General features: G+C 40.8%; 1 protein-coding gene across 2 annotated transcripts in view; it reads left to right on the forward strand.

Moving 5' to 3' along the window:
* The window catches only part of sh3pxd2aa (SH3 and PX domains 2Aa), a 322,784-nt gene that overhangs the window by 58,824 nt on the left and 244,538 nt on the right, over positions 1-19,422 (forward strand). For both annotated transcript variants that reach the window (XM_043712866.2, XM_087998826.1), the window contains exon 3: positions 11,071-11,146. In XM_043712866.2, the coding sequence (XP_043568801.2) occupies positions 11,071-11,146 (76 nt within the window). The remainder of the gene's footprint in view (positions 1-11,070; positions 11,147-19,422) is intronic.

Consider the following 19,422-nt stretch of genomic DNA (forward strand, 5'->3'; position numbering starts at 1 on the left):
GTAGCTGCGGAAGATGTACTATTCCACATATCCGACGAAGAGGCAGGCATAGCTGGGGCCCATGCGGGTGCCCATGGCTACTCCTTTGGTTTGGAGGAAGTGGGAGGATTGGAAAGAGAAGTTGTTCAGAGTGAAGACCAGTTCATTCAGTCGAAGGAGGGTGTCAGTGGAAGGTTACTGGTTGGTTCGGCGGGAAAGGAAGAAGTGGAGGGCTTTGAGGCCTTCGTGATGGGGGATGGAGATGTATAGGGACTGGATGTCCATGGTGAAGATAAGGCGTTGGGGGCCGGGGAAGCGAAAATCTTGGAGGAAGTGGAGGGTGTGGGTGGTGTCCCGAATGTAGGTGGGGAGTCCTTGGACTAAGGGGGACAGGACCGTGTCGAGATATGTCGAGATGAGTTCGGTGGGGCAGGAGCAGGCTGAGACGATGGATCGGCCGGGGCAGTCAGGTTTGTGGATTTTGGGCAGGAGGTAGAAACGGGAAATGCGGGGTTGTGGGACTGAGGTTGGAGGCGGTGGATGGGAGATCCCCTGAGGTGATGAGGTTATGGATGGTCTGGGAGATGATGGTTTGATGGTGGGAGGTGGGGTCATGGTTAAGGGGGCAGTAGGAGGAGGTGTCAGCAAGCTGGCGTTTAGCCTCAGCGGTGTAAAGGTCGGTGCGCCAAACTACCACCGTGCCTTCCTTGTCTGCTGGTTTGATAGTGAGGTTGGGGTTGGAGCGGAGGGAGTGGAGGGCTGCATGTTGTGAGGATGAGAGGTTGGAGTGGGTGAGAGGGGTGGACAGATTGAGGCAGTTAATGTCACGGCAGCAGTTGGCTATGAAGAGATCAAGGGGGGATAAGAGGCCAGCACGGGGTGTCCAGGTGGATGGGGTGTGTTGGAGGGGGAAAGGGATCGTCAGAGAGTGGGCGAGAATCCTGGTTGAAGAAGTAGGCGTGGAGGTGAAGGCGGCGGAAGAATTGTTCAATGTCTCGCCGCGTGTTGAACTCATTAATCCAGGAGTGTAGGGGGACGAAGGTGAGGCCTCTGCTGAGGGCTGATCTTTCATCCTCGGAGAGGGGGAGGTCAACTCTGATTTGGCCAGTGGTCAGGAACGGCAGGGTGTAGCTGTGTGTGAGGCAGTGGAGGGATCCAGGAGGTAGAATTGCAGAAGCCTCAGCCCCTTTCCTTGTCCAACAGGTTCAAGAGTATTGCTCCCTCAGTGGACAGGAATGAGGACTGCAGGGAGGATGAGCCGACTGACCACAGCACTGTGGTGCAGGGAGCCATTCAAGTGGGGGTAAAGAAGAGAAATGTTGTACTTGGGGATAGTATAGTTAAGGGCAGAGACACTGTGTTCGCTGTGACCAGGATCAAGAATCTCGAAGGTCTTGTTTCCTGCCTGGTGCTTGGGTTTGGTATATCTCATCTGGGCTGCAGAGGAATTTAGAGTGGGAGGACAACGATCCAATGGTCATGGTCCACTTAGGTACCACCGATTATAGATTAAACTACAGCACAGGTTCTGCTAAGGGAGTACGGCGAGCTAGAAGCTAAATTAAAAAGCAGAACCAAAAAGGTGGTAATCTCTGGATTACTACCTGAGCCACGAGCTAATTGTTATAGGGTCACTAAGATTAAGCAGGTTAATGCATGGCTCAAAGATTGACGTGGGAGAAACTTTGCAATCTCCCCTGAGCTGGATTTTCTCTTCTGTAACTGGAGATATTTTCTAATCAACTTATTCAGAACAGATGGGACTTGGACCTGGGTCTCCTGGCCTAGAAATAGGAAGATGCCCTCTATCTCAGTTGCCTTATCCTTGGATTAATCCAGTTACAGGGGGTCTCTGACTACCGAGCGTCCGATTTACAATCCCATGCAGGGATATGATTTTAAATATTTAACATACAAACATATCCTGCAGCCGGCTACTTTATAATTTTCTGCTTGGTGTTCTGATGTGTACAAACTAACTTGCTTATGGACTCAAGAACAGAACCCATTTGCAACCTGGGTATTGCCTATAATTGTAAACGGTATTCAAGTGATTCTGTGTCAGTAACTCTATACAAACTCTCTATCACTTTTCTCCCCCCTTTGTTCTAGCTGTCCATCCACTCAGTTTGTCCTTATGACAATGTATGACTTACTGATGATCTTGGTAATCTTCAGGGCCCAGAACTGTTTTTTTAAATGTAATTTGTGATTTGGAATGCAGTGTCAGAAAAGATTTTGAAAACTGGTTCAGTAGTAACTTTCAAAAGAAACTTTATAAATATCTGAAAAGGAAAACCTCTGAGCCATGAACAAAGAGGAGAAAATCCACCAAGGTCAGAATTATTTACTTAATTTTGTTACAACACAGCAGTGAGCCCTTCTGTTAATTAAACCAAACACCCAGGAAAACTCACCTCGTGGTAATCTCTTATAATATGTGACAGAAAACTCCCAAATTCCACTATTTAAAGAAAATATCATCAATTTTTTTCAACTCCAGAAGTGAACATCAATCAACAACTAATCACAACTCTAAGCCCTCTTTCTCTTTACTGCTTATTATTTGCTTCCAACTTTACAAGAATATGCTGTTCCAGAAGACACTTATTAAGATTGTGTCAACTTAATTTCAAAACCACACACCCACTGTTGTCTTTGGTGTCTGTTGTCTTCCAGCTGAAGATCTCACTGGCTCGTCGTTTTTTTTTACAGCGAATATGTTTCATATGAAAAGGTACCTTTTTTGATTGTTTCCTAATTTCTTGTATCTCTCGATGGCAGTTGCTCTCTCTGCAATTTTCAAAATATCTGCATTTCATGTCCCCAATTTCAGATCATCTCATTGATTCAATGTTGGCAAAACAATAAATTCAAACTTGATTGAGTCTTATTATCCTGGGGCATAATTTAAACTGGTTAAATTTGAACAGCATTCACTCTCTCTTAAAGGTACAGTACACACCTTCAACTTGATAACAATTTAAAGTTACCTTGCATATAAAATTTGTTAGTTTGATTCTGATCTTGGCTGCATCCTAGACTGTGTTTGAAAAAGAAACTTTTCTCGTTGGTTACTAATAAGAGATTGTGTAGAATACCTGCTATTCCTTTGTCATTTTGAGGTATTTCCGAGCCACGCTGTTTCATTTATTTTAAAGCCCTTTTGCAGCTGTTCACAGTATGTGGACATTAATAGCCGGGCTAGCATTTATTGCCCATCCATAACAGCCCTTAAACGGGGCTTCTTGAACTGCTGCAGAGTGGGGTGTCCAAACACTCAGTACTGTTCGGGAGGAAATTCCAGCATTTGACGAGCAACAATAAAGGATTGTCACTATAGTTCCAAGTCAGAATGCTTTGTGGGTTGGAGGGGAACTTGCAAGTGGTAATCTGTTGTCAGAGATGCTGTCAGCGTTTTGATGCATCTTGTAAATAGGTACACATCCATTGTGTCACTGGTGGGTGGGGTGTCAGTCGAATATGCTGCTTTGTCCAGGATAGTATCAAATATCTTGAGTTGCATTCATGTGGGCAAGTGAGGAGTACTCCATTGCTTATGACTTGTCCTTTGTAGAGGGTGAATAAGCACTGGGTAGGCGGTGTTGTTACTTCAGAATTCTTCATCTCTGATTTCATTTGTACCAAGTTTATATGCTTGGTCTGGTTCAGTTTTTGGTCATTAACAACTCTTGGAATGTTAATAATGGGAAAATCTGTGAGAGAGAACATTTAAATTCTGTCCTGGTTTTTGCCCGGCACTTGAGTGACGTGAATGTTACTTGCACAAATTCAGTTGATCTCAGAGTCTTGCTACAAATGGATCTGAATAAGAACATCAGAATGTGAGAAATAGGAATAGGCCATTTGGCCCCTCAATCTGCCCATCAGTGAACAAGATCTGCTCTAGGCCTCAACTCTTCTTTAATGCCAGCTTAGCATAGCTGTCAGTTCACTGCTATTTCAAAAATCTACATACTTTATAAAATACTTTCAGTCATCTAGCCTCCACATCCCCAGTAGAGAATTCCAAATATTGACTATCTGCTCTGGAGAGAGACAATTCCTTTGCAATTCAGTATTAAATCAGTAGTTTGAGATTCCCCACCAGTAGAAACCATCTTCTCAATATCTACCCTGCCAATCCCCCTCAAATCTTTTGTTTCAATAAGATCACCCCTCATTGCTCTAAACTCTGTTTGTGTGGAATTACAAATAGCAAGCTGCAGGCATCACTGAATATTCCCAGTTCTGATGCTGTAGATATTTTTCCCATAAACCTGTTCAGAAATGTTATTACACCCCATTGGAGCAGATGGGTTTTGAATTAAGGCCTACTGATCCTGAGGTAGGGATGCTACCACTGCACCACATCATCCCCCTTAATTCCAGTGCTGTATTGTTGAGAAGGGTAAGTTGACACTCCTTGAATCGACTGAGTTTGGTCGTGCTCAGGACAATGCTCTGATGATCGACTACTCCTTTGGCACAGTGATAGTGTCCCTACCTCTAAGCTAGGAAACCCACATTCAAGTCCCACCTGGATCAGAAATTTGTTATAACCTCTGTGAACAAGTTGATTAGAAAATATCTACTGTGAGGAGAGCCCTGCCTCTGAGCCAGGAGGCTCAGTTTCAAGTCTCACCTGCTCCAGAGGTGTGTAATAACACAGCTAAACAAGTTGATTGATAATATCGATCCTGAGGAGCCCTTCTGCCTCTGAGTCTGGAGGTCTCTGTTCAGTTGTACCTGATCCAATGGTGTGTAATAACATTTCTGAACAAGTTGATTTGAAAATATCTGTGCTGAAGAGCTCCTGCAGTGATCTCCTAGAACTGAGATAATTGATCTCCAACAGCCTTAAACACATCTTTTGTTTGAGCAGGAGGTATTGTTTCAAACGCTATCTTTTATAGTGTTCTGTTAAAAGAGTTTCTGGATTAGAAACGCCGAGACCTGTTCCCATCACCTGTCGGTAAATAGAAGGAATCTAGAATTTTGGGCCACTGTTTCTGGAAAAAAAAGTCTCCCAATTTAAGATGAGGACAAAGAATTTTATCTGAGAGTTGTTAACCTTGTAATTCTGTACTTAAAGGAGTGATGGATCATGGAAGGAATTCAAGGATAACTTTGGCAGTTCTTTTTGGTTTGCAAGAGAATCTAGGGTTATGGAATTGAGACTGGAAGGTGGAGGAAGGCTGCAGTCCAATCAGCCATGATCTTTTGAAATGGTGCAGCAGACTTGAGGAGCCTAATGGCTGACTTCTGTTCCTATTTTTTGAATTGAAATCTGACAATGGCAGCCATGTAATTTAAGTTCACTTAGCCACTGGATTGGCAGTGATGCCCACATCTCATGAATGAATTTGGTTTTAAAAAAAACCCTGCATTTTCTTTGTTTTCTATTTAACTTGATGTGTAAAGTTGCTAATCTTTTAGGATAATAGGACTGGAAACTACAGTCAAACTGTAGTTATACAGCTTGATGTATTTTATTGTTCATCCATGGAATATGGGTGTTGCTGGCTGGGCCAACATTTATTATCTATCCCCAATTGCACTTTGAGATGGCGATCTGCCTTCTCGAACTGTTGCAGTCCATTTGGTGTAGATACACGTCTGCTGCTGAGGGAGGATGGTGTAGAATTTTGATTCAGCAACATTGAAGGAACGGTGATCTATTTCCAAGTCTGGATAGCAGGTGACGTGGAGTGGAGCTTGCAAATCTTAGGTTTCCTCTGTACCTGTTACCCTTGTTCTTTTCAATGGTGTAAGTCATGGATTTGGATGATGCTTTGGTGAATTTCTGAAGTGAATTTCTTGTATAGAGTACACATTGCTGTTACTGAGCGTTGATGGTTGTGAAAGTGGATATTTGTGGAGGCAATGCTAGTCAAGTGAATTGCTTTGTTCTGGATGGTGTCACGCTTCTCAAATGTTGCAGTTGCGCTTAGCGGGAGTCTTCCATGACACTTCTGACTTGTAGGCAGGCTTTAGGGATATAGCTGGTGAGTTACTAGCTGCAAGAATCAGAGCCTTTGATCTACTCTAGTAGCCACAGTACTTATGAGTAGTCCAGTTCAGTTTCTGTTCACTGGTAACCTCCAAATGGTGATTGGTTTGGACACTGTCTTAAGGGGGAGAATGCAGGTAAGAGAAATGTTTTTACACTTGCATGAAATGAGTATATGACAAAGGACTTAATAGACTATTGTGGTGCTCTATTAAATCCAAATGGAAGGGTATCTTGTTTTATAGGGGAGGTGATGGCCTAGTGGTGTTATCACTAGACTATTAATCCAGACACCCAGGTAATGTTCTGGTTACTCAAATTTAAATCCTGCCAAGGCAGATGGTGGAATTTGAATTCAATAAATATCTTGAATTAGAGATCTAATGACAATGAAACCATTGTCAATTGTTGGAAAAACCCACTTGGTTCACTGTTGCCCTTTAGGGAAGGAAACTGCAATCCTTACCTGGCCTAGTCCAGATACAACTCTAGACCCACAGCAATTGATTGACTCTTAACTGCTCTCTGGGAAATTAGGGATGTACAGTAAATGCTGGCCTAACCAGTGACATCCACAACCTGTGAATGAATAAAAAAACTCAAAGCATTATAATGTAAATTAGAAGATCAGGCTGGAAAAGTGGTGCTGCAGAGTAATGAAAAAAACCTTTTGAATTGAAGTATGTGAAATCTGATTTAGGCGAAGAATGTACAATGTTATGGACTAAGCCACACCACTCAACATTCTTAAGCAGGCAGCTCAGACCTTAAATTTGCAATTTATTTCAGTAAGTGTACAGTGAAAATTACCTGGATTAAGTTAGCTAGGTTGAGTACTGGATTTTAAAAAACACAAAAATTTATTCACAAAATTACATAATGTAACACAGAACAGAATAAAGAACCCCTACAGAACTCGAGTCTATCCAAACTAGCCTTAATTATGCTATTCCAAATATACACAGCAGTCCCAACAAGCAAACTCCCTTTAAAAACCAGTATAAATGGAACACTTGTTTACAGGTTGAAGTTGAAGGGCAGAAAGAGAGAGAGATAGAGTTTCCATACAGCTCCCTGTTGAACTTCCAAACAGTTCAAGACTGAACTAAAAACTGCTCAGCTCAGCTAGAAAGCTGACCACTCCCCTTTCTTTATAGAGGTCATTTCTAAAACAAGACCACTTTGGCCTGAAGTCTCATCTGTTTACATATAAACAAAAGGCCTCTCAAAATCCTTTTCATCCCTGTACCAAACCAGACTGATTGGAGCCCAGCCTGGTTTAATATCCGTCTGAAAAAATCAAGGACAGAGTATCCTTGAGCCAAGGAACAGCTTTGTGACAACAATAAGGAAATGGATGGAAACTGAAGTGCATTTGACTAAAATCATACTATTTGTCTCCTAAAATCAGTGTCAATTTTAATGAGATCCTAATATAAGCAGATGTTAGTAGTGCAGAGATTTGAAGTTAATACTCTAGTGACACTTGTTTAAATTTCACCATAGCAGCTGGAGGAATTTAAGTTCAATTTAAAAAATAAATTCAAATAAAAATACATTGGTTTTAATTTGGCTAAAACTAAATGCTACATTTCAGAGTTAGCATTTCTAAAAATGAAATTAATGATAAATCTCTGTCATCTGGTGTGTATGAAAAGACATCAAAGAGCTTCAGCCGTTCTCAATGCTGAATGCTGGTTTTAGTATCACTCCCACCACCATCTATTGATTGGAGTGATTAATATATTAGAATCTGAATCAAAGCAAGCATTGTTTTTTTTGAAGCTTTTCTACTTAGAGGAAAGAACTGAATTGAATTTTTGAAAATTCTCCATATTTTTCAAAAGCCCAGAACTTCTTTCAAGTCAAAACTACGACTTGAAAGAAGTTCTGGGATTTACATATTAATCAATAGGAACCTGCATCCATATTGTAAGCGATATTAAAGACTTAACAGCAATCTAGAGTTGTTCAATACATTGCATCAGTTGTATGACACTTGATCTTTTAGAATAAATTCTATGTACTGTGATCCTGTCCTGCTAGGTACCTGGGGAAGGAGCAGTGCTCCAAAAGCTTGCATTCCAAATAAATCTTTTGGAATATAAAATGGTGTTGTGTTAATTTTTACTTTTGTTTTACATTAAAAAAAAGTTAAGGTGATCACTTTGCATCCATAATCTAGTTCTCTCTTCTATTTTTAGGTACTTTAATGCATTATTTCTAATGTACTGTGTACAATTAATAATTTTTCAGAAATGAGGATATGAGAGTAAAGTGAAGAAAATCATTGTGAAAAATTTATGGGGAAAGATGTGAGAGGCTAGATCGGAGCATAACTGGTCTGGTTGGGCCAATAGTCTTTTTCTGTTGTGTATATCCTTCATAATGTCAATGTCCAAGGTTGAAAAGAAGTCCAACCTAGAAAAGTAAAGTTTAGGATTCATGTCAGTAAATGTTCCTTCACACTAAGTTGTTCTGGAATGTTCTGAGAAGGTATCGTGCATCTAAGGATCATGGGGATACAGATACACGGATCTCTAAACTTTTTAAGACATATTCATAGGGACATTCAGGTTTAACTTCGATTATTAAAAAGATGTCAAGATATGGTCCATGATGGATTTACTAGAGTGATAGCTAAGTGGAGAAAATATACTTTGAACAGGCCAGGACTCTTAGAAAAGAGGAAGTTGTGGGTAAGACCAGATAAGAGGCTTTCAAGATTATGAAAAAGTTCAATGAGTTGGACATGGAGCTGATAATTCTGCATGTGGGTGGATGGGAGAAACATTTTAGCTGCAATGATTCGGGTGTGAAACTCAAAGCCAGAACAGTTGAGATGAATCTTCAATACTATTATAAAGTCAGAAATGGGGATGTTTGCTAATGGTTTCACAATGTTCATCACTATTCAGGACTCCTCAGAGACTGAAACTGTCCTTGTCCAAATCAAAATGACCAAGTCCAATAAAACAAATCTAATCATTCCCCCCCTTCACATTCATAATGATTGCCATTGCTGAATCCTCCACTATCACCATTCTGAGGGGTAACATTGACCAAAAACTGAACTAGAGTAGACATGTTAATAGAAACATAGGAATAGGCTGTTCAGCCTGTTGAGCCTGCTCAGCTATTTAATGTGATGATGATGGATCAAACATTTTGACTTTTACATACTTCATTCCCATATATCTTTGCACCATTGATAATCAAACAATAATCAGCCTTAGTTTAAATATACTCAAAGACTGAGTTTCCACAGCCTGCTAGGGGAGAGAATTTCAAAGATTCACCACCCTCTGAGTAAAATAAAATTCTCCTCATTTCAGTCTTAATTGGCATCCACCTAATCTTTATAAATTGTTCCCTCTGGATCTAGATTTTTTCCAAGAGGGAAACATCTTACTTGCATCAACCCTATCGATCCCTTTTAAGTATTTTGTAGATTTTAATGAGATCATCGCTCATTCTTTGAAATTGTAGAGAGTGCAAGCCCAGTTTCCCAATCTCTCTTCATAGGACAGACCTATCAACCTGGAAACAGGTCTAGTGAGCCTTTCTTGCACTCTCTATGGCAATACTATTTTTCCTTAAGTAAGGCAAGCAAAACTGCACGCAGTACTTTAAAAATGCAGTCTGGCCATGTGCCTATACATAGACTTCACAACTCCTGTACTCTTACCTGTTTGCTGTAAAAGCTATTAGTCTTCCTAATAGATAGTTGTATTTCCATGTTAACCTTCAGCGACTCATCAATGAGACACCCAAGTACCTTTGTATATGTATGCTTTCCAGCCTCTCCATTTAAAAAAAAATACTCTGTACATTTTTCTTTCTACCAAAATGGTAACCTCTCATTTTCCCATATTGTATTCCATCTGCCATCTTCCAGAAAAGGTTTTACATCTTCCTCACAGGACAGGTTCCTGCTTAGCTTTGTATAGTCTGCAAATTTGGAAACATTGATTTGGACACAGGGACCAAATATATTAACAACAATATGGGTCTAAATACATCCTTACTATACTCTGCTAGTCACCGTTTGCAAATGCAAGAATACTGCAAGCTACAAGAGCAGGTTGGAGACTGGAAATCCTGTGCACCTGATGAAGGAGCAGTGCTCCGAAAGCTAGTGTTTCCAGTTAAACCTGTTGGACTATAACCTGGTGTTGTGATTTTTAACTTTGTGCAAATAACAATATCTTTACTTAAAAGTGGGGAAGGAGACATAAAGTGAAAAACTACAGACCAGCTAACTTTAACATCTGTCATGGGAAAGATGTTAGAAAGTATTATTATGGGTCGGTGTGGACTTGTTGGGCCGAAGGACCTGTTTCCACACTGTAAGTAATCTAATCTTTAAAACATAGCAGGAATCTTGAAAAAGTTCAATGTAATCAAGCAGAGTTAATCTGATTTTGTGAAAAGGAACTCATGGCTTAGCTAACTCGTTGTTCTTTAAAGAAGTAGCATGCACATTTTTACCATGTACTGAAACAATGCACCATAAATTGAGTTCAGCCATTCCCAGATGCATACCAAATTGATATAAATTCCAGAATTATAATCAACTAAACACAATTGAGAGAATTAATAACTAAGACAAGAACTGGAGGCTTTCTTTTACTAGTATTGGGATTGGGATACAACTGGATCGGGATACCACTGATCGGGAAGCCTGAGTTCAAGTCCCACAGGTTGAATAGAAAAGTACATCAATAAAAAAACCAAGACAATGAATTGAAATTCAGTTACGTTAGTTAGCTTAGGCAAATGTAAGTCAGAGAGAATGGGTTAAGGTATGATTAGCTGGAATTTATGGAGTGTAAGCGACCTAATGTAGGGTACTAGAAAAGTTTAATTTAAGCTGAAGAAAAGTGAGCTCAAATGAGAATGTGATTCAGTAATTCATTTAAAAAAGAATGTAAGGGTTTTCCACTGAATAGTTGAAACATATTTCATTGTTTTTTTTCAGGGAAATTGGATCAGTTGTAATGAAAAAGTGCAAATGCATTTATAAAAGTGCTATATATGTAATGAACATTATGCACTCTTGCCTGTTCATTTTGTAGATGCAGCTTCTGGACAAGTTTCCTGTTGAAGGAGGACAGAAGGATCCTAAATTGCGTTGTATCCCATTCTTGCCTGGTGAGAAACAACCTAGTAATCCAATTATCACTCATTGTAACTTTAATTCTTTGTGCTATTTGCAGATCTGTTCAATTCTTAGTACATCCTGTGGTGTAATTTGCCTCATACTGTCTTCAGCTAAATTACATAGAATTACGAATAATGTACAGCATAGGAGAATCCATGCGACCAAAGTGGTTTGTGCTGGTATTTATGCTTTTGTAACATTGCCTTCCAGACATCATCAAACCTATGGAATTCAAATTGCTTATCTGTTGGGAATGAGTCTAAAGGACATCAATCATACCCTCGTAGGTGGTGGAACTGGACATTCCACTGTTCATGTGAGAAAACTGAACCAAGTCAGATGAATTGGCCATGCTAAATTGCCCATAGTGTTAGGTGCATTAATCAGAGGTAAATGTAGGGTAGGGGAATGGGTCTGGGTGGGTTATTCTTTGGAGGGTTGGTGTGGACTTGTTGGGCCGAAGGGCCTGTTTCCATACTGTAGGGAATCTAATCAATGTCTTTGGATAGTATTGCCCAAATTCAGCACAGATAGGAGGAGGCAATTATCGACCTTTTAGGAAGGTAATACCGAAGCAGAGAAAATAAAAAAAAGTGCTGGAGATTCTGTGCTACTATTGGATGAGTAGGACTGAAACTCAGTGAGAAAGATCTTTCTGAGCTGGACAATGAGAGATTTTGGAGGAATTTGCTCATTTGACTGCGTTAAAAGCATTAGAAGATGAGGAATGATACACTATAGTTTTAAGAGGATGTAATTTTTGACTTAGAGCTATTTTCAATGTTGTTGCAAAGATCAAAAGTCTAATTAGGGAATGTTGTTGGCAAAATTGGCACAATTTGAGTAGCAACAACAGTCCAGACGTTTAGGAAAGAAAAGGGAAGTTGAAGGTCGGATAAACAGCTTGTAAGGATAATGAGATCAAGGGTAGATTTGTTTTTCTTTTAATGGAGGGGTATGATGAATTTAAACTGGAGAGGTGGCAGCCATTTACAATGTCATTACTTTGCATCAGTGTTCACTGAGGAAAGGGACATGAATGTTGAGATTAAAGATAGAAGTTTGATAACTCTAGATCACTTTGACATAAGTAGGGAAGATGTGTTGGGTAGGCTAGAGGTTATTAAGGTGGACAAATCCTCAGGATCGGATGAGGTATATCCCAGGTTGCTGAGGGAGGCGAGAGAGGAAATAGATGGAGCCCTGAGAGAAATCTTTATCGCATCCTTAAACACAGGTAAGGTGCCGGAGGACTGGAGGGGTGCTTATGTTGTCCCCCTGTACAAGAAGGGTATTAGGGATATTCCAGGTAACTATAGACCAATGAATCTGATGTCAGTGGTGGGAAAGTTGCTGGAGAAGGTACTGAGGGATAAAATCTATTTATATTTAGAAAAGAATGGGCTGATTAGTGATAGGCAACATGGTTTTGTGCGGGGAAGATCGTGCCTTACCAACTTAAGAGTTCTTTGAGGAAGTGACCAAGTTGATAGATGAAGGAAGGGCTGTAGATGTCATATACATGGACAAGGCGTTTGATAAGGTTCTCCATGGTAAACTAATGGAGAAAGTGAAGTCACATGGTGTGCAGGGTGTTCCAGCTAGGTGGATAAAGAACTGGTTGAGCAGCAGGAAACCGAGAGTAGTAGTTGAAGGGAGTTTCTCGAAATGGAGAAAGGTGACCAGTGGTGTTCCACAAGGGATCAGTGCTAGGGCCACTGATGTTTGTGATATACATAAATGATCTGGAAGAGGGCACTGTTGGTATGATCAGCAAGTTTGCACATGACACGAAGATTGGTGGAGTAGCAAAAGCATAGGGGACTGTCAAAGAATACAGGAGAATATAGATAGACTGGAGAGTTGGGCGAGAAGTGACAGATGGAGTTCAATCCAGACAAATGTGAGGTGATGCATTTTGGGAATCCAATTCTAGACCGAATTGTACAGTAAACGGAAGAGCCTTGGAAAAGTTAATGAGCAGAGAGATCTGGGAGTTCAGGTCCATTGTACCCTAAGAGTTGCTGCATAGGTGGATAGAGTGTTCAAGAAGGCATATGGTATGCTTGCCTTCATCCGTCAGGGTATTGAGTATAAGAGCTGGCAGGTCATGTTAAAATTGTAAAAGACATTGGTTCGGCCACATTTAGAATACTGTGTACAGTTCTGGTCGCCACATTACCAAAAGGATGTGGACGCTTTGGAGAGGGTGCAGAGAAGGCTTATGAGGTTGTTGCCTGGTATGGAACGTGCTTGCTATGAAGAGAGGTTGAGTAGGTTAGGATTGTTTTCATTAGAAAAAAGGAAATTGATACGGGACCTGATTGAGGTTTACAAAATCATGAAGGGTATAGACAGGGTGGATAGAGAAAAGCTTTTTCCCAAGGTGAAGGATTCAATAACGAGAGGTCACGCTTTCGAGGTGAGAGGTGAAAAGTTTAAGTGAGATACACGCGACAAGTACTTTACATAGAGGGTGGTAGGTGCCTGGAACGCGTTGCCAGCAGAGGTAGTGGAGGCAGGAATAGTAGATTTATATAAGACGTGTCTGGTCAGACGTATGAGTAGGTGGGGAGCAGAGGGATACAGCTGCTTAGGAGTTGGGCGGTAAGTTTAGACAGTAGATTTGGATCAGCTCAGACATGGAGGGCCGACGGGCCTGTTCCTAGGCTGTAAACTTACTTTGTTCTTTTCTTTGTATGTGACTTGGAAGAGTATTGGATAGTTAGGGAGCATAAGACGGGTCTTGTGAATTAGGTCACCTCATTGGTTATGAGGGAAACTGGGAAAGAAATTTGAGGATGACCTGTGGTCAGGGCTTTGAAGGAGTTGCCTGGATGATGGGAAGAGGTGGCATAGAACCAAAAAGACAACTTTAAGGTGTAGTCTGAAAAATCTGTGTTTTCCTGTTGGTTTGTTGTAGGTAGAAAGAGCAAGAGATAAGGGAGTGAAGTTTAAGGAGACAATGAAAATGAGATATAAAATAAGATAATAAATGAGATAGAAGAAAATAAGTAGGGGATTACCTTTGCTTTCTAGGATGAAACTATTATGACAAAATGTCACAAATTAGTACCCCTTTTGAGGTATTTTAGCACTAATTTGTGACATTTTGTCAGAATAGTTTCATCCTAGAAATCAAAGATAATCCCCTACTCATTTTTTAAAATCTCATTTATTATCTTTGTTTTATATCTCATTTTCACTGTCTTCTTAAAACTCACTCCCTTTGTCCCTTGCTCTTTCTACCTACAACAAACCAACAGGAAAACAGATTTTTCCGACTATACCTTAAGTTATACCTTTTTGATTCTATGCCACCCTTTTCCCACCATCCAGAGAAGATGAAAAATAAACAAACATTGAAAATCGTAGCTGACCTTTTGAGGAACCTGTATAGGAGAGCTCACAGCTTGGGAGCAAATAAGTGCCTGGCTTTTAAGTGTAACCTTGCTGTCTTTTTTTTATTGTAAGTCTTCAATAGCGAGTCAAGTGGGTTCTTTTTAGTTATGTTTTATTGACATCTGTCTCTTGATTAAAAGTAAAGAACATAGGTACTAAGTTAGCTTGGAGCAGTGTTTTTTAGAGCACTAAGAATGTGCTATTTTCTGGGTCTGTAGATTGTTACACTGCAAAGATGGCCTTTACTGAAGTGCTTTGCTCTTCTTGTAGGATGCGGGGGATTAGGGGGAATTTCCATGTTACTGATGATTATATCTGCAGTAAATGTTTATTTGCGAGTCCTATTAGATTGCCTCTAAATGCTGCTCCAAGCAATGAAAAATATACAGGAGTTAGGAGATAGCAGTTATAGGAAGGGAGAAAAATTGCAGATCCAGTCAGGTAGATGAGTTACCTCCAGGAAAGGTAGGAGAAGGAGGCAGGTGTCTCCTATGGCTATCCCCATCTCAAACAAGTATGCTGTTTTGGAAAATGTAATAAGTGATGGATTCTGGTACACAGTCTAACTCTAATGGAATCTGACACATCCATCATTACAAGCAATCGATTGTGATAGGGAACTCTCTAACCAGAGGCACAGACAGACGTTTCTGCAGCCAACAATGAGGAATCAGAATGGAGTGTTGCCTCCCTGGTGCCAGGGTCAAGGATATCTGAGTGCAGACTATTCTCAAAAGGGGAGTGGAACCAGCAAGAGACCATTGCACATAGTGGCACTAATGACATAGGAAGGAAAAAAAGATGAGATTCTGAAGGGAAAAGACAGGAAATTAGGCAGGGATTTAAAAAGGAGGACCTTGAGGGTAGTAATATCTGGATTACCCCTGGTGCCATGAGCTAGTGAGGGTAGGAATGGGAGAAAAGAACAGATGAGTGCGTGGCTGAGGAGCTGGTGCAGGGGCGAAGGGTTCACATTTTTGAATCATTGGAATCTCTTCTGGAATAGAAGTGACCTGTATAAGAAGGACAGATTGCATCTGAATTGGAAGGGGACTAATATACTGGCAGGGAGATTTGCTAGAGCTGCTTGGGAGTATTTAAACCAGTAAGGTGGGGGGAGTGGGACCCAGGGAGATGGTGAGGAAAGAAATCAGTCTGAGACAGGTACAGTTGGGAAAAGCAGTAAGTCAAACAGTCAGGGCAGGCAGGAACAAAGCAGAGAACAAGGTCGTACTGATGAATTAAACTGCATTTATTTCAGTGCAAAATGCCTAATAGGGAAGGTAGATGAACTCAGGGCATGGTTAGGGACATGGGACTGGGATTTCGTAGCAATTACAGAGACATGGCTCAGGGATGGACAGGATTGGCAGCTTAATGTTCCCAGATACAAATGCTATCAGAAAGATAGAAAGGGGGTCAAGAAAGGAGTGACGTTTTTGAAAAGAGATAACGTTATGGCTGTACTTGAGGATATTCCTGGGAATACATCCAATAAAGTTATCTGGGTGGAACTGAGAAATAAGGAAGGGATGATCACCTTATTGGAATTGAACTGTAGCAACCCCCACACCCAATAATCAGGAAATTGAGAAACCAATTTCTAAGGCAATCTCAGTTATCTGTAAGAATAATAGGATGGTAATGTTAGGGGATTTTAACCTTCCAAATAAAGACTGGCACTACATAGAGTTAAAGATTTAGATGGAGAAGAATTTGTGTACAATAAATTTTCTAATTCAGAATGCGGTTGTAACTACAAGAGGAAGTGCAAAACATGACCTACTCTTGAAGTAAGGCAGAGCAGGTGACTGAGGTGTTAGTGGGGAAGCACTTTGGGGCCAGTGACTGTAATTCTAATAGTTTTAAAATAGTGATAGAAAAGGATAGACCGGATCTAAAAGGTGAAGTTCTAAATTGGAGGAAGGTCAATTTTGATGGTATTAGGCAAGAGCTTTCAAGAGTTGATTGGGGGTGGATGTTTGCAGGTAAAGCAACAGCTGGAAAATGGAAAACCTTCAAAAATGAGAGTGTCCAGAGACAGTATGTTCCTGTTACTATGAAGAGCAAGACTGATAGGTGTAGGAAATGCTGGATGACTAGAGAGATTGAGGTTCTGGTCAAGAAAAAGAAAAAAGTATATGTCAGGTAGAGTGAATCCTTATAACAGTACAAGGGCAGTACGAGTATACTTGAGGGAAATCAGGAGGGTAAATAGGGTTAAGGACAATCCAGAGGGATTTTATACACACATTAAGGACAAAAGGGGATCTATGGAGAGAGTGGAGCCCCTCAAAAAGCAGCAAGGCAGCCTATGTGTAGAACTGCAGGATATGGATGAGGTACTAAATGAGTATTTTGCATCAGTGTTTATTGTGGAGAAGGACATGGAAAATATAGAATGTGGGGAAATAGATGGTGAAATGTTGAAAAATGGATGATGCTGGATATCTTAAAATGCATAAAGGTGGATAAATCCCCAAGACCTGATCAGGTGTACTCTAGAACTCTGTGGGAAGCTGGAGAAGTGATTGCTGGGCCCCATGCTGAAATATTTGAATCTTCGATAATCACAGGCGAGGTGCTGGAACACTGGAGGTTAGCTAACGTGGTGCCACCATTTGAGAAAGGTGGTAAAGAAAAGCCAAGGAACTAGAGACCAGTGAGCCTGACACCGGTGGTGAGCAAGTTGTTGGAGGAAATCCTGATGGACAGGATTTACATGTATTTGGATAGGCAAGGACTGATTAGGGATAGTCAACTTAACTTTATGCATGAGAAATCATGTCTCTCAAACTTGACACAGAAGGGGCTCAAAGGTAGAAGACAGAGGATGATGGAGGAGGGTTACTTTTCAGTTGGAGGCCTGTGACTAGTGATGTGTCACAAGGATCAGTGCTGGGTCTGCTGATTTTGTCATTTATATAAATTATTTGAATGTAACATAGGACGTATAGTTAGTAAGTTTGTAGAGGACACCAAAATTGAAGGTGTAATAGACAATGAAGAAGGTTACTGATATTCCTGATGAAGGACTTTTGCCCGAAACGTCGATTTTACTGCTCCTCTGATGCTGCCTGAACTGCTGTGCTTTTCCAGCACCACTCTAATCTAGACTCTGGTTTCCAGCATCTGCAGTCATTGTTTTTACCTAGTGAAGAAGGTTACTTCAGAGCGCAATGGGATCTTGATCAGATGGGCCAATGAATCGAGGAATGGCAGATGGAATTTAATTTAGATAAATGTGAGGTTCTGCATTTTGGAAAGGCAAATCGGGGCAGGACGTATATACCTTAATGGTAAGGTTCTGGAGAGTGTTGCTGAACAAAGAGACCATGGAGTGCAGGTTTCATAGTTCCTTGAAAGTGGAGTTGCAGGTACTTAGGAAAGTGAAGATGATGTTTGGTATGCTTTCCTTTATTGGTCAGAGCACTGAGTATAGAAGTTGGGAGGTTGTGTTGTAGCTGTAAAGGACATTAGTTAGGCCACTCTTGGATATTGCCTGCAGTTCTGGTCTCTCTCTCTCTCCTGTAGGAAGGATGTTGTGAAACTTGAAAGGGTTCGGAAAACATTTACAAAGATGTTGCCAAGGTTGGAGGGTTCGAGCTAAAATGGAGGCTGAATAGGCTGGGGCTGTTTTCCCTGGAGCATTGGGGGCTGAGGGGTGACCTGATAGGAGTTTATAAAATCATGAGGGGCATGGATGGGGTAAATAGACAGAGTCTTTTCCCTGGGGTGAGGGTGTTCAGAACTAGAGGGCATAGGTTTAGGGTGAGAGGGGAAAGATTTAAAAGGGGTCTTAGGGACAACCTTTTCATGCAGAGGATGGTGCATATATAGAATGAGCTACCAGAGGAGGGGTGGAGGCTGGTATAATTTCAACATTTAAAAGCATCCAGATTGTGTATGAATAGGAAGGCTTTAGAGGGATATGGGCGGGGACTAGATTAGGTTAGGATATCTGGGTGGCATGACTGGAGGGTCTGTCTCCATGCTGTCCATCTCTGCGACTCTATGACTCTACTGCTGAAAAGCTTAATTTTTGAATCCGTGGGTCTATGCATTATCTAGTGAAAAAGCATACTTGTTGTGAGTCTCTACTGAGTTTGAGTGGTGTGATTGACTGAAGCTTGTGATAAGTGACTGTAGAAAGGAATAGTTAATTAAATGCTTATATGCTTTTACTTTGTGCCTTTCCATATTTTATTTCTGTGTTGCCAAAATGAAGGATTGTGCAAAACTTCTCGCAGCCACTTTCGTCTTCAAAGTCCATCTTTCTTTAATTAACGTTTATCCGAATAGTAAAACCTTGGTAAACATTATGGTTTCGGTTGCATCATTCAGGCCTACTTGTGAATTTGGGTTGCTGACACTTACTTTACTATTTCCCCCTACCCCACTCCTTCTCTAATTTAATGAGATTATTGTAGGAAAAATGAAAAATGCTTCATTGAGCTATTGGCTCCCAAATTTTTGCTAATTCCAAAAAGGCTGAATGCCTGGACATGTTCTTTATTTCGAATGGAGAATGTAGCTCCTAGTAGGCATGTATGAGTCACTCTGGCACTGAAATAGGGCATGTCAGGACACTCCTGCAGGGTAATGGCTGCCCCATTGGATCATTGCTCACCATGTATCATACATGTTCACAAATGGTACTAAGGTAGTCCTATTTGGATCAGGAAAGTGTCAAATATACATCAAAGTGCCTTAGAATTACCCTCAAACAATTGAGCAACAGATAATGCTAGCCATTTGAACCCTACAGCAGCTTCGGACGTTTGAACATAGTGCAGGGTTCTTTGGTTTGACTTAGCACTCCATAGATTCAGTACACTTTGGCGATCTCCAATAAAAATGTTAT

Source organism: Chiloscyllium plagiosum, unplaced genomic scaffold, assembly GCF_037043375.1.
Source record: "Chiloscyllium plagiosum isolate Xiang-an unplaced genomic scaffold, Cpla_swu_hap1 HiC_scaffold_22, whole genome shotgun sequence".
Lineage (NCBI taxonomy): Eukaryota > Metazoa > Chordata > Chondrichthyes > Orectolobiformes > Hemiscylliidae > Chiloscyllium > Chiloscyllium plagiosum.